Here is a 17,571-nt window from a genome sequence, read left to right on the forward strand (position 1 = left end):
GTGGAAGACAAATTGTTACTAATTTGCCATTCACCAAAATTCTTCCCTGCTTTCTGTAAAAGAGCAAGGCTTCCTGCTTTAACTATCTGACTTTTTATTATGTTTTTGTCTTCTAGATTTTGTTTAATGAAGAACTAGGAAGTCCATTTATTGTAGCACACAGTGTTTCATTTGTGAAAGCTGATGCACACTCACTAGCTGTGCTGCTGCTTAGGGTAGAAAAAGATGAACTGGATACAAAAGGAAGTGGATTTCATGTTACTTTGGAATGGGTTACAATTGCAGAAGGAAAAGAGGGTAAGTGTTTTACATTTATATTACTGGTGAGTAATGTTTAAAAAAATAAAAATCATATTTTTAGTCTTTGTCTTAGAAGTTATTTTCCCACAAGTTCTGGTATTTCTTTTACACAGGTATTTTTTTCTTATATTTTCAGATCAAGTTATTGGTTGTAGACCTAAATTTTTACAGATATTTGGAAAACGGGAAGTAAAGTTTTGCGCTTGTGTCATTAAGATAATTAGAAAACAGGATAGCACTTTACTTGAATGTTATGAAATACAATTTCTATTTAGCTTGGTCTTGTACAATCGAGGTTATACGGAACGATTTCTAACCAATGTCTGTAGTATTTTTTAAAATATTGTACAGCTGGATATGGGTCTTTGGTTGGTTTTTTTGTTGCTGTTGGTTTTTTTTAGCTTCCAATTAATGATGTATGGAGTTGGAAGTAGTATGAGATAAATGTAAGACCTGCAGCATAAAAAATAAATACTGCATATTCTACGTTTTCCTGCAATAGGAGTATGAAGTTATTCCATTAATTTTAGACTAACACATTGAAAACATACTAGTTAGTATATTAATACCTATTAATTAATATTTTATCCTAATAAAGTTTTACAAATTATTCTTTACATATTCAATATGACCATATATATGTGCATCAAATATTATTATTTAAATGAAGGATACAAGACCTCATGTGTCACTGATTTAAAGTTGTGTGGATTAAGTTAATAGACATTCTTGGAATGACTGATAGGGTCTTGCTGATTATGTTTCAATAAATAAAATTTTGGTACTGACATAAACAAGATCTTTAACTGTTGAACTAAAGAGTTGAGGCCTACTGTGATGTTATTAGCCAAATGTTCTTCTGTCTCCTGCATGCATAGTATGGATAACATAGCATGGGATAGAATAGTTCATTTGGAAGTGACCTACAACTGCCAAGTAGTCCAACTGCCTGACCAGTTAAAGCCTTGTTAAGAGCATTGTCCAAATGATTCTTAAACACTGTTAGATGGGGCTTTGGCCATCTCTCAAGGAAGCTTGACCCAGTGTTTAACTGCCCTCTCAGGACATAAATGTTCCTGATGTCGAGTCTGAACCTCATCTGGCGCCACTTTGAGCCATTCCCAATATGTCCTGTTACTGGATACCAAGAAGAAGAGCTCAGCATTTCAGTCTCCCTAGGAAGACTGTGCAGCAATGAGGTTGTCCCTCAGCCTCATTTTCTCCAAACTAGACAAGCCTGAAGTCCTCACCTAGTCTTTACAGGATATTTCTTTACAGACCTTTCACCAGTTGTGTTGCCCTCAGTGGCTTTAGTTGTTTCCTGCTGTTGAAACCTTGGATGATGGAAATATTTCTCAGAAAGCCACACGAGACTAAATGCCTAATGCTTTTGTGGCAAGCTCAACAAGAGAAAGAAACCTCTGAACATTACTGTTTATAATTTAGAAGAAAAACTTAATCAGTAACACTGTCAGTATAGAACTGAGGACTGTTACTCATGAGAGCACCAACACAGACTTTTATTATATTTTTTAATACTGTACACTTTCATAAAAAATTCTTTTTTACATTGTGTGTTTTATAACTTACGACAAATATTCTTGGAATCCCTTAAAAGTGGATTTAAAAATCTTTCAATAAGTTTTGCCAGTTCTCCAGCATTTCCAGAGAACAAAAAAATGTTTGAAATGACTGTCAGTAGAGATGCAAATAACAAAATTCAAAGCAATCTTTAATTATGAAGAGAGAAATAATTTTTTATTTCATTTAAAGAAACATCTCACAAATCAGACTGATCAATGAACCAGTCTCAAAGACAAAAGCTGTTTTGAGGAATTACAATACTCTACAATCTCTTTCATCACTAGTCAATTGCTGTTGCTTGCCTTTTCTTGAAACTCTCTCTGTGAATGCAGTTTATCAAATCAGGTTTTAGTAAAAGTAAGTAGTTAAGCAACAAGCCCTTTCTTAAATCACCAAAATCTGTGCTTCATCAAAGCAAAGCCTTAAAACATGGGTATATCTCTTGACACCAACAAATGTGAACTCTCTGCCCTGTTTGGCAGACTGGACAAAGGGATCACTCACCACTATTGTGTTACCAAAGAGTAGAAAAATGGAAGGATGAAAATAAGTCAGAATGGGGACAGTGGTTAGGTCTTTTCATATCTTTTGTGGTACTTCAGAGGACTGTAACAAAGGTGTACCCTTCCACAGCTGGTTTTCTTTCATTAACCAAACTTTTAGGAATTCTTGCTGTAAAGGCTTGAAGTGAGGAACTGCCATGCTGCTTTATGAGATTCAGAAAATGTGACATGCTTAGCTTTCTTCTGACCTTCTCTACAATAAAAATACTATTTGTACAGAGGATGTGCTGGGCTAGCCGTGATCAGCAAAGACATTGTAACAATAAAACTCAGATTAATCCAGTACAACTGGATTAATCTGGAATGGAAATGGAAAACCATGGTACTGTGATTTAACAGTTAGGATTGCATAGTATTTTTAAATGTAACATGTTCCTTAGATAATAATTTGTCTTCTGGAAATATATTATGACTTTTTAAAAATTCTATTTTATAGGTGATCATAGGTACGAAATCATTAAAAGGAGAGTTTTGCAAGGAAAATCAGTCCCCCATTATGCAGCAATAGAGCCAAGTGGAGATGGTCTAATGATTGTTTCCCACAAACCATTCACGTTTATGCAAAGTGAAAGTGACAAATTAGAAGAAAATGATGATGCAAAAGTATCAAATGAAAAGAAAGGTAAGACTTAGTCTGACAGGTTATGATAGGCTGCTTTCTTCTTTGACTTAGGACATATCATTGGTTTAGCATTTGTTTGGAAACTCTAGCAATGAAAGTTTTAATATCTATCTTATGGACAGATTGATTTTGTTTGTTTGCTTTTACTTGTGGCAGTTTTATTGTGCATAAACCTATATCAGGTGCAATTTTTTGGACAGGAGACACTTAAAGAATTTTGTTATCTTAAAAAGATATTTTGCAGGCAGATGTATAATAAGTTTTTGATATTAGTTGGATTACTAATGCCTAAATTTAGGCATCTATTTGAAGTACTCAAATTAAGAAACCAGTCTTCTTAGATGGGAGGGGGCCATGGACTTCCCCAGACTGTTACTCATCAGAAAGCTTTTTGATATGTAATTTATTCCTGCCTCTCTAAAATTTAAATAATTATTTTGAAAAATCTTTTTAAAGAATGAGACTCCTGTAAAAGATTCTATTTGCTCCAGTGGGAAAGCTGTTCAGAAAATCTTCAACACAATGCATTCATGCTTTTTTTTCTTTCCAATCAAAACAAAACCAAGTATGTAAAAACCTATTAATAGAGCTGTTTATTTCTAAGTATCACTGAGTTCCCTAATGTCTATGTTTATGTAATTATGTTGGATTATTTTGTGTTTGATTTCTGTTTCTGCATATGAGGCATTGGTTAGTAAACAAATTCTAACAAATTCTCTCTAAGGATAGTAGCACAATCTTTGCCAATAGTGTGAAAATTTATTTGGAAAACAATACAAAAGGATCAAATTTCTGGAATGTGTTAATGTTAAACACTGACAACTGTGATATTGTACATGTAATTTTATTAAGAACAGTTTGTACATATAAGTCTTGAGTCAAAGGAGTTCTTCAGTGCACTGAGCACCTTTTGCTAACCCTAATGTAGGCTCTAGTTTTATTTGCACAGTTACATGAAATTGCAGGCATAATGGACTTTTAATATCAGATACAGTTTGTGTCAGTGTTCACAATTTTGAAGGCTGTCATGTCTCAGTAATAGTTTCTGGGGAAGTATAATTAAAGCACCTGTGACTGATCCATTGCAAGCAGGGCAGTTGTAACAAAGGGCAGCAGTGCAAGAGTCCTTCCAGAGTCACAGTTGCTGGTATGAGGCTTTGATCAGTGGAATCTTGGGTTGGATTCTGACAACTTGAGAGCTTTCAAGGGGAACCCATACTTTAGTTTTTCTCAAAATAGAAAGGTAACTTGTACAGGATTGCTTTTTAGAAAATATATTCATCTGTATTTGTATTTTCTGTGCATTACCCCTCATGCTGTCATAGCCTTCCTTTTGTATAAACATTTATCTTAAAAGGCCATTTCTTCTAGCAGTTTAGTAATCAGACAGCTTCTAAACACAGTAATAAAAGTCGATCTCTACCTCTGGGCAAGCAGTTCTATTTCATCTCCATTAGCTGAGGCAGATTAAGACTACTTAGTCTTATAAAATAATTTCTATTGAGTAGTCAGCATAGCTTCTGGCAAAATATGTAAGAAAAAATGTTCACATCTCTGAATGGTATGTACTTCTAACATGCAGTAGCTTGTCACAGAGTCACTAGGTTGGATGAGACCTTCAAGATCATCAAGTCCAACCCAGCCCTAACACCTCAACTAGACCATGGCACCAAATGCCACATCCAGACTTTTTTTAAATGCATCCAGGGATAGCGACCCCACCACGTCCCTGGGCAGACCATACCAGTACTTTATCACTCTTTGCATAATAAACTTTTTCCTAATATCCAACCTATATTTACCTTGGCACAGCTTGAGACTGTGTCCTCTGGTTCTGTCAGTGCTGCCTGGAGAAAGAGACCAACCCCCACCTGACCACAGCCACCTTTCAGGGAGTTGAAGAGAGTGATAAGGTCACCTCTGAGTCTCCTTTTCTCCTGGCTAAACAGCCCCAGCTCCCTCAGTGGTTCCTCACAGGGTTTGTGTCCCAAGCCCCTCACCAGCCTTGTTGCCTCCTCTGGATGCACTCAAGTGTCTCAGTATACTGCGCCTGATGTCTTCTCAACCACATTATTAATCATCAATGTTTCATTGTATTTAAGTACGTTTTGCATTCCAATTTCATAATGCTACAGTAAGCTTTAGAGTAACAATTAATGCCCATTGTATAATTATCAACAAATTTGAATATAGACATGAATATAAATTACTTTCCAAATGAGGGGTACAAACAGATTTGGTTACTAAAAGGGTGTTTCTCTATTTAATGTTCAGAATATATTTTGTGTAAATTGTTCAGAGTAAAAGTTAACTTCCACTTTTTTAGAAACACACTTTCAGAAAATTCCATGTGTCTCAGCACTGAATGCTGTGGAATCCAGTAATCCTTGTAACCTAGTTTGTGTTTTGCTGCATGTTTCCAATTGTAGACCCTCTCTACTACTGGCAGCAGACGGAAGATGACGTGACCATAACAGTTCACCTGCCTCAAGACATCACAAGGGATGACATAAAAATACATTTTTCCCCTGATAATATATGTGTTACACTAAAAGACCAGCCTCCTTTCATGGAAGGAAAGCTCTATTCATCTGTGGACCATGAAAGCTGCACATGGATAATTAGAGAGGACAAAAGGTATTCTATATAAGTTTTAGGTTTTTTATTGATAGGAACTGATTTTAAAACACATACCATATCTGACTTCTGGCCCTTCTGGGATGGTCTCATTTAATGCTATACCCATGTCCCTTCTTGCAAGAATTTCTTTCTCCTGAAAACAGTTCACTGGCCTTTGCTGTCTCAGTACTGTTTATCTAATTGTGAAAGTAATCCCTTCTTTGGCAGTTATTTTTCAGGAAAAAAACCCACCCAGTATGAAATGTTAAACATGGATTTGTAAGAAGAGTAAACTTAATTGGTTCAACAATTTTTTTTCCACTAAATTTCAAGATTGATTAGTCTGAATGTACCTTGTTGTATGTGTTAGTTTCTCTTCTACTTTCTACAATCAAGCATTTTAGTAATAATACAACTGAAATTCTTTAGGCATGACTTATAAATACCTTAATATATTTTCCTAAAAAAATATATTATGTGAATTATAGAAAATTAATCTGCATGAACTAATGCTGTAGACCTCAAATAGAAATGTTCCTGCTTTTATTTAAAAAGTAACTTTTAGGCTTTTCTGATTCTGAAATAAAAATATGAAAGAATAGAGAGGGTGCAAAAAAATAATTCAGAGCTCCCTATAACATATCTGGTTTTTCTTTGTGCATTGTCTGGTTTCATGCTCTGCCTGAAATGAGCCATGTATTCACTCACCCACGCTGGTCTGGTTATCTCAGAGATATTCACACTCTTTAATGAACTCAAGAAGAAACATGTACACCACCAGGTGATCCACTCAACAGCTCATAGCTGTTTATCTAAAACAAAAGCTACCCTTCGAGTTGTGATTAAGGTTGGCTTTTTGCAGTTTCCAAAAGGTTAACTGCAAAGGACAGTAATTCTCAAAAAAAAATTAGAGAGACTAAAATGTGTGAGGTTGTTGGTTTTTAGATATCCTGCTGAAAAATAACTCTGAATAACTTGATTTTTACAAGCTGAATAACTTGATTTTTTTATTACTCATTCCAGTGAGTGTTATTTTATGAATATCAGGTTTTTACTTTAATGAGAAAGGGTAATCCATACTTCAGTGTAATAAGTAGTACTCAGTTCTTAATGTTCATACTGCAACAGTGATATAAATCTATTGATTAAAAGTTAAAACTTGCTCCAAATGTTTTCTGTAAAAGAATGCTCTTCCTAGTACCAGTGAAATTGTTTCAGAGTTCACTGAATAGTTGCTCCTATGGTGCAGTAATTAGTAACTTAAAAGGTTTTCTGTCAGGAGCACTTACAGCTGTCATTGCTGCAGAACCTGTAAGTATATCTAAAAAGTGATATATGAGTATGATAAAATTGACTTCAGTTTTACCATTATATCTGTGTGTTTGTTTAACACAGTATTTAAATGGAATTACCATGTTGGTGCATCAGGCTGTGTCTTAATTTTCATTTACTTAATTAGTTATTCCCAATAGTTTAGTGATTATACTGGGTTCTCTTTGTCGTTGTTGGGTTTTTTTACTTGTTATGGAAATCTTATCTCTTCTGAGATACTATTTTAGAAAGACAGTATAGATAATTAGTTGAGGTATTATTCCTGAGGTCTATAAAATACAAATCTTTTTGTCCCAAATGTTATTTAGAGGTAGGGCACACTTAAGTAGCCCTAAGAACTACTGCTTATGTTTCAAATAAACCTGTGTAGTAAAATTCTGGCAGTCTTTGAATAGATTGCTCTACAAGTGATTTCCTGCCATATTTTAAATATTTTAGTGAGACTGCTTCAGGATAAATTACACTTACATTGAAAAACCTGAGGTTTGTGTATTAGAAATCACATCCTTGGTCTGTTTCTTTAAGAATATTTTTTTGTTAGAATAGTTTATTTTATAATTTGAATGCTAATGGTTTCTCTTATGTGATTTTCCTTATTAATTCAGTTTGAGGAGAAGTGCTCTTTTGTACATTTAGAGCTTTTTGACTAATCTGAAAATGGATGTAGTGTTTTCATGTGCTACTCTTTGTCTTCTCTTTGCATTTTAGTTTGGAAATCTCTCTGATTAAGAAAAATGAGGGATGTCGGTGGACAGAGCTAATCATTGGTGACACAAGAGGGGAATTCATTATGGACCCCTCCCAATGCTCTGAAATAGCTGAAAGCCTGATGCATCTTACCTCTGAAGTAATGGTAAAGAGTCAAGAATCAAACACTTAAAATTCTTGTGCTTTTGCATGCTGTCTTTTCTTGCTACCTAATTTGCACTGCGTTGACTCAGGTCATCAGTTCTTTTACTGTTTATTCATTTTTAATTGAAACTGTAACAAACTACTGGCACTGGAGTTGTGAATGTACTTTGAACAGTAAAACCATCTTCAAGGGGGACTGAATTTAACTTGTATGATGGTGTCTGTGCACCAAACAGAAGCCTGATTTAACACTGAAAATAAACTTTGTTCCCACCATTTAGGGTGTGCTCTTTGTTTAAGAGCAATTAATGAAAATATTGTGAAATATGTCTGTTTCTTGTTTATCAATAAGTTAGCAAAACTTTTTTACTGTCTTGCTAAGGATACTGTACTTGACCTACAGAGTGTAAATGACATGTTTAAAAGGAAAATTTAGGAAACTGTAAACATGGCTCATGAACTTTCTGGCATTTTTGTTATACAGGAAGGCTACTTAAAGTGAAAGGTAATTTTTAGCTGATATTTGCTTGATACTTTTTAATTAGAAAATGGCATCTCATCTGAAACCTGTGAATTGTGTCTCCCTGTGACTTTTGATTAGGTTTGGATTATTACTTTGTTTTTAGTAAGGCTGAAAAGTGTTATTAAAACAAATTCTATGTAGTACTTCAGATTGACTTCTCTCTACCTCAGTATTTGTGAGCAAGATATCGTACTATATCTTTTGACCTTGTTTTTTTTAACTTTAAATTTCTTTTATTGTGTACTTCACTTCCTACTGAGCTTAAAGTGATGACTTTTTAATCATAAGTTTTCATTAATTTAAAATAGATTTTAATAAATTAAAGTTAATAGCAAAACTAAAATGTGTCATGTATTTAGAGCTGCTTATAAAATTAATTAATCCATTTTTAATTGCATTATTGATGGCACGATGAAACAAGCTTACACTGATGTACATTTGCTAATTGTGCATATGTTTTCAGGATTGTATGCTTTTGCTACTTGGAGAATTATTTGGAATAATTTGGAATTTGTCGTCCAGGTTTTAGTGACTTATGTACTTTCCTCAAACTGAAATTGATTTTATTGTACCTACCACTTCTGCTGTCCTCCACAGCAGAAATCGTTTTATTACTTTTGAGTAATTACATAATAGCTTAATCTTTCAGTTTGTATGGATATGCAAATAATTCTTCATGTTCAATTGTTCTTTAAGTTGTTTTTTTAATTGTAAAAAGGATTAATTTTTTTTTCAATTGTTTTGATCTTCAGTGTAGTTCATTCTTTCTTTCAGAATCCAAACCCTGATAAGGAAAAGCCACCTTGTAATGCTCAAGAGTTAGAAGAATGTGATGCTTTTCTTGAAGATGGCGCAAGCTTGTGCAGATTTGATGGTGATAGCTTGAAAATCACTCATATAGTAAGTACTGCAAATTATTATAGAAATACTTTAAAACTTTTTTTGTTTGGAAATTGACCTCTATTATCAGTACAAAAATTTGTAGACTCGTGAAATCGCATAAATTTCTCCCATAATATCAAATCACAGTAGCAACAGAAAATGTCAATCTATATATGTCCTTCAGTGTCATTTTAATATAAAAACAAAGCTCCTTTTGTTCTCATTAAAAAAAATACATATACTTTCACAAGTGAGCCATTTGAAAAAGCAAAGTCATATCAGAGGAATTATAAGGAAAGGGTCCTTTTCAGTGCCATAAAATTCTTTAGATTACTTTGTTTGCATTTTCCTCAGTAATTTTCGGACAGCCTGGTAGAAACCTGACCTTTTTTACTAAGAAGCTGGAGCATAGATCACTTTATAATACTTCTTTGTAAATCACACTGAAAATAACAGACTGGGGGCAGAATGCTTCATTAACGAGCTTAATCTGAGTTGTAAGCAGACCTGACTAACAGTAAGCTAGGATTTTATCTGGGCTGTTGCCTAGTGTTGGAAACAACAAAATCATATGAAAGCATTACAGATTAACTCTTTGTTGTGGAGTTTTTTGGGGTTTTTTTTTTTAAACTGGATGAAAGCAAAAACTACATCGTGGTTGTAGCATGGTTTGGGTTGCCTAGTAAGTTGTGCAGCCTCTGTCCTTGATATTTTCAAGACGAGACTGGATAAATTTCTAACTAACTCAGCCTAAACTACTGCTTCTCACACTGAACGGTAAGAAGTGCCCCAGAGACATTTCACATACCAGGAGGAACATGAGCTCATCACAAAAGGGGTGCTTTTGTGTATCACAAAAGGCTGCTTTCTAGCAGGCAGCAAGACATAGTGGAGCAAGTTTGAACTCCAGGGTGCTTGTAAAGAGTTCTTAAAATGGGTGGCATAAAAGTAATTCAAAGGTTAATGTGTTTAAAGCATTATGGTCAAAGGACAGTTGCTGTAGGTAGGAAATACTAATGTCAGCCTCTTCTATGGGAACTTGCAGTTTTGGTCCTTGTTAGAGTATGTGGAAATATGAGTGTTTCAGTATATTCTTCAGCATACAGGACTATATTTTCACTTTGATTTAGTTCTTCTTTCAAGCTGTTTGGGTTTAAAATTATGGGACTTTTTCCTTCAGAAATGAGGCTGGTACAGCTTTTTACCCACAACTCTTTATTGAAGAGTGTGCTAATTTGAAATTTAGTAATTACTTGATTGCAAGAAAATTAAAAAATGTTGATCATCAGTTTAGTATTCTAACTAATCCTTGTTTCAGTGCTTACCAGGTTTTACCTGGGAGGGACAGTGTTTCCTTCCCTGTTAGCCCTGAAGAAAACCAGATGGGATTACTTAGAGAGAATCTTTTCCTAACATGAGGAGTTGTAGGTTAGGATCTATCCTAGAGAACCATTTCTGCACAAAACACATTCTCATTTGCTTGTGTAGTGGACATAATGTTTCTCTGAATAATACTCCAACAAACTTAATTACATCTCCTTGAAATGTGTAAGGCACCTGTGGTGTATTGAGCTGTTGATCAGTGGGATGTAGCATGATGTGTTCAAACATTTTGTCAAGTAACAAACATAAAACTGTTGATCATCTGACTTTGGCAGTATGTGTAACAGAGTCTGCTATTTGTGCTTTGAATCAATATTTTGTATTTGTTTTGTTTTCAGATTAATCTTGGAAGTAATCAGTATCTTTTCTCAGTTGTTGTGAATCCCAAAGAAATGCCATGCTTCTGCCTGAGGCATGATGTAGATGCTCTTCTCTGGCAGCCTCACTCTGACCAACCAGAGAATATGTGGGAACACATTGCAACTTTTAATGCTTTGGGTAAGAAATTAACTTCTGTGTCACACACATCCGAGACTTTTCTATGCGAATGCTGCTGGTATGGCTTATATTGATATTTCACTTTAGTAAATCTGAATTGAAAGTTTCTATAATTCTGTTGGTAGCAGCATGGTAGCTTGTTGCACATAGGTAAAACCTTATAGAAGAGAGGCCTTGTAAGACATGGCTTAGACCTTGCTGTTCTGGCTAAGATAGCCTGTTAAGTTCCCATGAGAAAAGAATCATAAAAATGAGAATCAGTTTGCATAACAATATATTTTTGTAAGAAGAGAGTTTGTACCTGTGAAAACAAGAAGTCTATCCCATGAGAATCTGTGAAGGAAATATGTAAACTGTCTAGAAAGAGGGAGGTTTGGTGGAGATGTACACTGGCCGTTTACTGACCAGTGAACTGAGTTTCAGTGGATTGTTAACCACTTGGATGCAAACACAGTGCCTTCTGATACCATGTAAAAATGAGCTGTGTGCAACAAAAATTCTGCTATTAGGCACAAAGAAAGAAGTGTCTCATCTTATTTCTATCTCTAACATGAGGTCAACAGCAACGGGAGCTTAATTTTAGAAATAAGAGAACATAGAAATGACATGTTTGTGCCCTGGGAGGAAAACAAGCCTTTTCAGACCATGTATAGAATGTAAGCACAGAACTGCATAGTAAAAAGGAGAGTTCCTTGGATAAGTGACTTGAGTTAGAGACTGAAAAGCAAAATTACTACCTTAACATTCACACAGACATTGTCAGGGCAATAGATGCAGTTAATTGATCATGTGTCTGGGTCTGTGTAATCTTATGGTAAGGTGTTTTAATAAGTGACCTTTAGATTTTTCCTGTCTTGTTGACCCATGTGATAATCATTGGCTTACATTTTTCAATGGAAGTGAAGCAAATAACTTCCCTAACAGGGAAGGAAATGCTTGCAGAAAGATGGTAGATCACTTTGCAGAATTGCATCTCAGTTCTCTTTAGAAGTGTGAAAGGAAATCAGTCTGAATTGAGTCAATTTGATACTAGAGTCCTGTAATGAAAGTGGAAAAGGGAGGTTTTGGTTTGTTTTTTTTTTTCTGAGTGAGTATTAACAGAAACAGTGTGTTAAAAAGTAATTTTTTTTTTTAGTGAGTTCTAAATCGAAGACACATTTTAGGTGTCTCTTCTAGATTAGATAGGCTCAGAAATCCTAATTTTTAAATGTAATTACACACTGGGAGATTAAGAGAGAGAAGAGATTTATTGTACTTGGACCACTAATATTGGGCCAAGATTGCCCATATGGACTGTGTCTGTGGCCTTATGGTCCTGCTGAGAAAATGAAAGACCTTGTGAGGCAGAGAGGAGCCAGATGTGGGAAGAGTATCTTGCTGTGCATATGTATCCAAAACACCAGTTAACATGAGGTATGTGGGAATTGTATATTGGTATTAAACTGGTTAATGCATCCCTTCAGAAAGTACTGGCTGATGTAATAAGAGTAGTTTGGTGGTTTGGGGTTTTTTTTGTTGATGTTAGCTTTTGTTGGTTGGTTGTTCTTGTTGTTTGTTTTCAGGGGGTTTTTTTGTTACAAACTGCGTATTATTTTTTAAGTTAAGCTTGGGTTTTTATCAGCCAATTAAAGTTCTGTTGAAACCAATCTATTACTTATCCCTTCTACTTGGTTTTGGGCTATACAGGTTATGTCCAAGCATCAAAGCAAGACAAGAAGTTCATGGCTTGTGCTCCAGATTACTCCTACGCTGCTCTTTGCGAGTGCTTGCGAAGAGTTTTCATCTATCGCCAGCCGACTCCTCTGGCCACGGTTCTCTACAACAGGAAGGAAGGAAGACAAGTGGGACAGGTTGCTAAGCAGCTGGTAGCAACCCTGGAAGCCAATGATCCTATCTTAGGCTTTCAAGCTACGAGTGAGAGATTATTTGTTCTCACAACAAAAACCTTGTTTTTAATAAAGGTGAACTCTGGAAATTAATTATTCAGTGTGCTCTGCTGTAGTTTGTGTTAACAATTTGTTATAGAAGTGAATAGGTTGACGATCTGACAAGGTCAGTGCAATTTGCTGAAAATGACAAAGGGGATGTTGTACAGGGGAATCAAATTTCTTCATTAGAATTTTTCTGTAAGAAAGTGAGTTTTTGACTTTGCTGCCATGGAAGTAAGTTTTTTCAGAGCTATGGGAAAATGTCTTCTGCATTAACATCTTTGTCAAAGTAATTGTCGGATGCTGCTATTGCATAGGTGAATAGATTTATGCATTGCTTTTTCCAAGTGACTTTATTTGCTATGCTTCTGAATTTTGAGAATTGACTGCTGTTTTTAAATGCCACTGTTTACCTATGAAAAAAGTAGTCAGATAAAGAGTTAAAAGCATATGATATGCCAAGTAGAATGTATTATAAAGAAAAAAAATCTCCAATTCAAATACGGTTGACCAAAAAACTTTTGATATTTGATTTGATATTTGACATTCAGTAGTTTTGAGTGAAATGTGAGAGAAATGAATGGGGTATTATGTTTCTTATACAGGTAATAAAATGAAGCAAATTTACTGTATGTGCACATTTTAAATTATTGGTTTGGGACTTGTTTATACTTGCAGTAAAGTCTGTTCACATTTCTAGAATACGTTTTAATAGCTTCTTCCAGAAGCAAAGTAAGGGTCAGTACATGGCTGGCCGTGATACATCGAGTGCTGTTAGTTAAGGTCTTGTCATACTCTCAGTTGTGCCATTTTCATTTGACTTTATGCTTCATTTCAAGTGACTGATTTACAATGAGAAAATAGAAAAGGGCTGACAGAAAAAGCGCTGATATTGTAACCTGGGATGGGACACTCAGAGGTGCTGCTTCTGCCTCAGATGCCACTGTACATGCTGCATTGTCACTTAACTGTTCTGTCTATGATGCCTAAGTCAAAACATGTTATATATGCAATGTAAGAATTTGCAATTTGCTCAGGCCAATGAGGATGCATTGGTTTAGCAGACTGGTATGGTTAGTTGAGTTGAATAGCTGTATGTGAAGATTTTTGTTTCTTATTTTAAATTGGCATTGTCAATACATTGAAACCAAAGAGTCAGTTGTGACAGTCAGTCTACCCTGGGTTGGGTTTTTTCATAGTTGGCTTGCAAATCCATAACAAAGGATGCCTAATATGTTGTGTACTGACAGGAAAGTGCTGTCATTTGTGGTACCAAAGTACTGAGAGACACAAATAAAGGCAGCCTTTTAGTTTGCATCTCCCTACCAATATTATTTCAGAACTCTGTAAGAATCTATTCAGAGAAGAGTAAGTATTTCTTTAGTTGTGATTGTTTTCACTCTCTTGTAAACTCTGCAGATTTGTATCAGTGAACTGATTAAATAACAAGAGGAAGGCAAGCAGCTGTGGCTTGCAAAAACCATCCAAATGCAGAAGCTTTTCAAGGAACATGATTTTCATTCTCCTCACAGCAAGGTTATATTGTATATCCAATATTGAAAAGCTTTTCTTTACTTTGAGCTGGGTAAGTTAAAACAGACTGAATTTGTAAACCTGGTTTCATCTGTCCTTTTAAAACTGTCTTGAAAATGCTTTTTGGAAAAGCTCAGTGAATGTATTACCATTTTTACTGTTTTGCATCTAAGTTTTATTTGTTGTCCAGTAATGTCAGTCAAGGTGGTAGAATTCCTGTGGAGGTCCTGTAGAAAAAAATATGTAGCTTATTACATTGTAGCATAAATTAAGTGCTTTTAGGTGTATATGAATATTACTTAGTAAACTGAGGTTTAATATTTGGGGACTGAGAGTTAGGAATGTGATATTTGGGAAATGGGGGAATGAAAGAGTGAAGGAATCATAGTCAACGTGTCTTTGTCCCTTCTGGTCTACTGCAGGCTGTTTCAATACAGATGAGAATTTCAGCTCTTCTCTGTCAAAGTCTTCCTGCTGTGAGTTACATGTCTGGAAATATGCTCTGCTCTCTCCTGCCACAGAGGAAACAGAGTCAAGTAAAATGGTTACCTATTCAGAGGTATTACAATATGCAATGACTAGAACTCATATTCCAAATGTGTGTCTGTTTCAAGGGAGTTCTTGTTTGCATCTGGAAATAACTGAACACAGGGAAAATGTTCATCCCTTTTCCGTGTTACTCATGTGTTTGTAATCGTGTTTCCCAGGAACAATGTATCAAGTAGTCTCTCTCTTATTTTGCTTCTATGAAAGTCAAGGATATTTTAGAATTTAAATTATTTTTTACCTTGAGGAACGTGGAGTGCTATTGCGTAGCAAGCTGCTAAGCACCTGAGGCAAGGCAATCCCAAGCACAAAAGCAGGCTGGGCTGAGAATAGATTGAGAGCAGCCCTGGAGAAAATGACTTGGGGGGGCTGGTGGATCAGAGGATGGACATGGCCCAGCAATGTGCATTTGTAGCCCAGAAACCCAAACATGTCCTGGCCTGCATCATGTGAAGCATGGCCTATATGTCCAGAGAGGTGATTCTGCCCCTCTGCTCTGCTCTGCCCTGCTCTGCTCTGGTGAGACCCCCACCTGGAGAAATGCATCCAGCTCTGAGGACCCCAACATAACAGAGACGTTAACGGGTTGGAGCAAGTCCAGAGGAGGGACACAAAAGTCATCAGAGGGCTGGAGAATCTTGACTAGGACAACAGGTTGAGAGAGTTGTGGTTTTCAGCCTGGGAAAGAGAAGTCTGGGAGACCTTAGAGCAGCCTCCTAGTACATAAGGGGGGCCTGCAAGAGTGTTGGAGAGGGACTTTGGACAAGTGCATGGTAGGAGAAGGAATAATGGCTTTAAACTGAAATTGAGTAGGTTTAGATTAGATACTGGAGGAGACTCTTTAGGGTGTGAGTGGTGAGACACTGGACAAAGTTGCCCAGCGAAGTTGTGAATGCCCTATTCCTCAAAGTTCAGCACCAGACTGGATGGGACTTTGAGCAACTTCGTCTAGTGTGAGGTGTCCCTGCCCATCAGTGGGGCTGGAACTAGATGATTTTTAAGGTCCCTTTCCAACCATTCTATAATAATTAAATTGGCTGCAAGCCACCAAGAGACACTCCCTATCAGCATTTCCTTTTCTGTGTCCAATTACAACTAAGGCTCATTTGTTCAGCATATCATAAATAGGCTTATACAAAGTATAAAATGTGGATATTTTAAAGAGATGGTTTTCTAACAACCATGCTTCAATTTTTCTAGGATTTTTTTTCTTGAAACCTTACTTTTTCTTCCTGAGAGGTCCCAATCACAATCTGTTTACGGAATTTCTGAGAAAATATTTGACTATTACAGGCTTACTTGGCTGTTACTGCATTATTTGATTTCAGTATTCTTTTTCAGTGCTTTCCTTGACTGCATGTTTGGAATGCTTGATGTATTCTTCCGCAAGTTGTAATAAATAGAAGAAATTTTAAAATTTTAAAATTATTTTAAAGGATTTATATTAATTTCAAATGTATAGTCTTCCTATGCTACTGAAATAAAATAGAGAAATAGAAATAAGAAATTCTTTAAAATAAAACTTGTGTTAAGAAGTTTTCTGCTAAGGCAAAGTTCTAGCAGGTGTCTGCACTGCAGGGCCAGGGCTGTTGCCAAGACATGCACATTGTACTCCTTGTTTAGCTCTGTGAAATCCCCTGTACAGCCTTGCTAATGTTCCATTTCTGCCAACACACAAATTTACAGAGGTAGTTACTGGAGATTGCTGATAAATATTCCGGTGTATTCTTGTGTTAAAGTACCCACTGTGCCTCTGATCCTGTCTTTTTTATGTACAAAATCCAAATGATCAGGACAAACCCTTCTAGATGCAAGAGAGAGATCTGTCCTTCCTTTCTTCCTCTCCCCCTACCTCAACATGGGTGCTTTTTTGCAGGAAAGTGAAGGAAAATAGGAAGGATTTGATCTGTTTGTCTGTCCTTTGTCAAATAGTGGCTTTCCATAATGAAACAACAGATCCTATAAGAGTAATAAGGTTAAAGCTTATATTTTATTTGATTTTTGTGTTTTCTTTCATTAATGAGTTGCTAGAACTTCTTCATTTCCTTGCCTTCTGTCAATTTGTTTTCTTTTCTCACTATGCAGATTAGATGAACTTAAAGCCTGCAGTCAATCACATATTAGCCATATAATAAAAATTTTGGATTAAAATTTTGTGTCATCAGTCCTATGTGTCATTTGTAACATATTTCTTGAAATCTGGTGGGCTTTGTTTCCCCTCCTCCCTATGCAATACATGTTATTTGTGCTATGGATAAAAGTCAGCAAGGTCTAAAAATTACTTGACATCTTCAGCTTAGAAGAGCCAAGTATCAAGCAAGCCTTTTCATCAAGACTATTGCAATCATTTCAAACTCAAGGTATTGTCCCTTTTTCTTGGAGAAGTGTTTTTTGGAGTAATAGTTT

The 17,571-nt window shown here is 35.8% G+C and overlaps 1 protein-coding gene across 1 annotated transcript in view; it reads left to right on the forward strand.

Annotated features, from left to right (window-relative positions):
• The window catches only part of NUDCD1 (NudC domain containing 1), a 38,431-nt gene extending 21,115 nt beyond the window's left edge, over positions 1-17,316 (forward strand). The window contains exons 4-10 of the mRNA XM_059471556.1: positions 117-297; positions 2,884-3,069; positions 5,499-5,706; positions 7,729-7,873; positions 9,170-9,295; positions 10,999-11,158; positions 12,845-17,316. Coding sequence (XP_059327539.1) covers positions 117-297; positions 2,884-3,069; positions 5,499-5,706; positions 7,729-7,873; positions 9,170-9,295; positions 10,999-11,158; positions 12,845-13,137 — 1,299 coding nt within the window. The 3' untranslated portion in view covers positions 13,138-17,316. The remainder of the gene's footprint in view (positions 1-116; positions 298-2,883; positions 3,070-5,498; positions 5,707-7,728; positions 7,874-9,169; positions 9,296-10,998; positions 11,159-12,844) is intronic.
• Positions 17,317-17,571: the final 255 nt, after the last annotated feature.

The sequence above is a fragment of the Ammospiza nelsoni genome, chromosome 1, assembly GCF_027579445.1.
Source record: "Ammospiza nelsoni isolate bAmmNel1 chromosome 1, bAmmNel1.pri, whole genome shotgun sequence".
NCBI lineage: Eukaryota > Metazoa > Chordata > Aves > Passeriformes > Passerellidae > Ammospiza > Ammospiza nelsoni.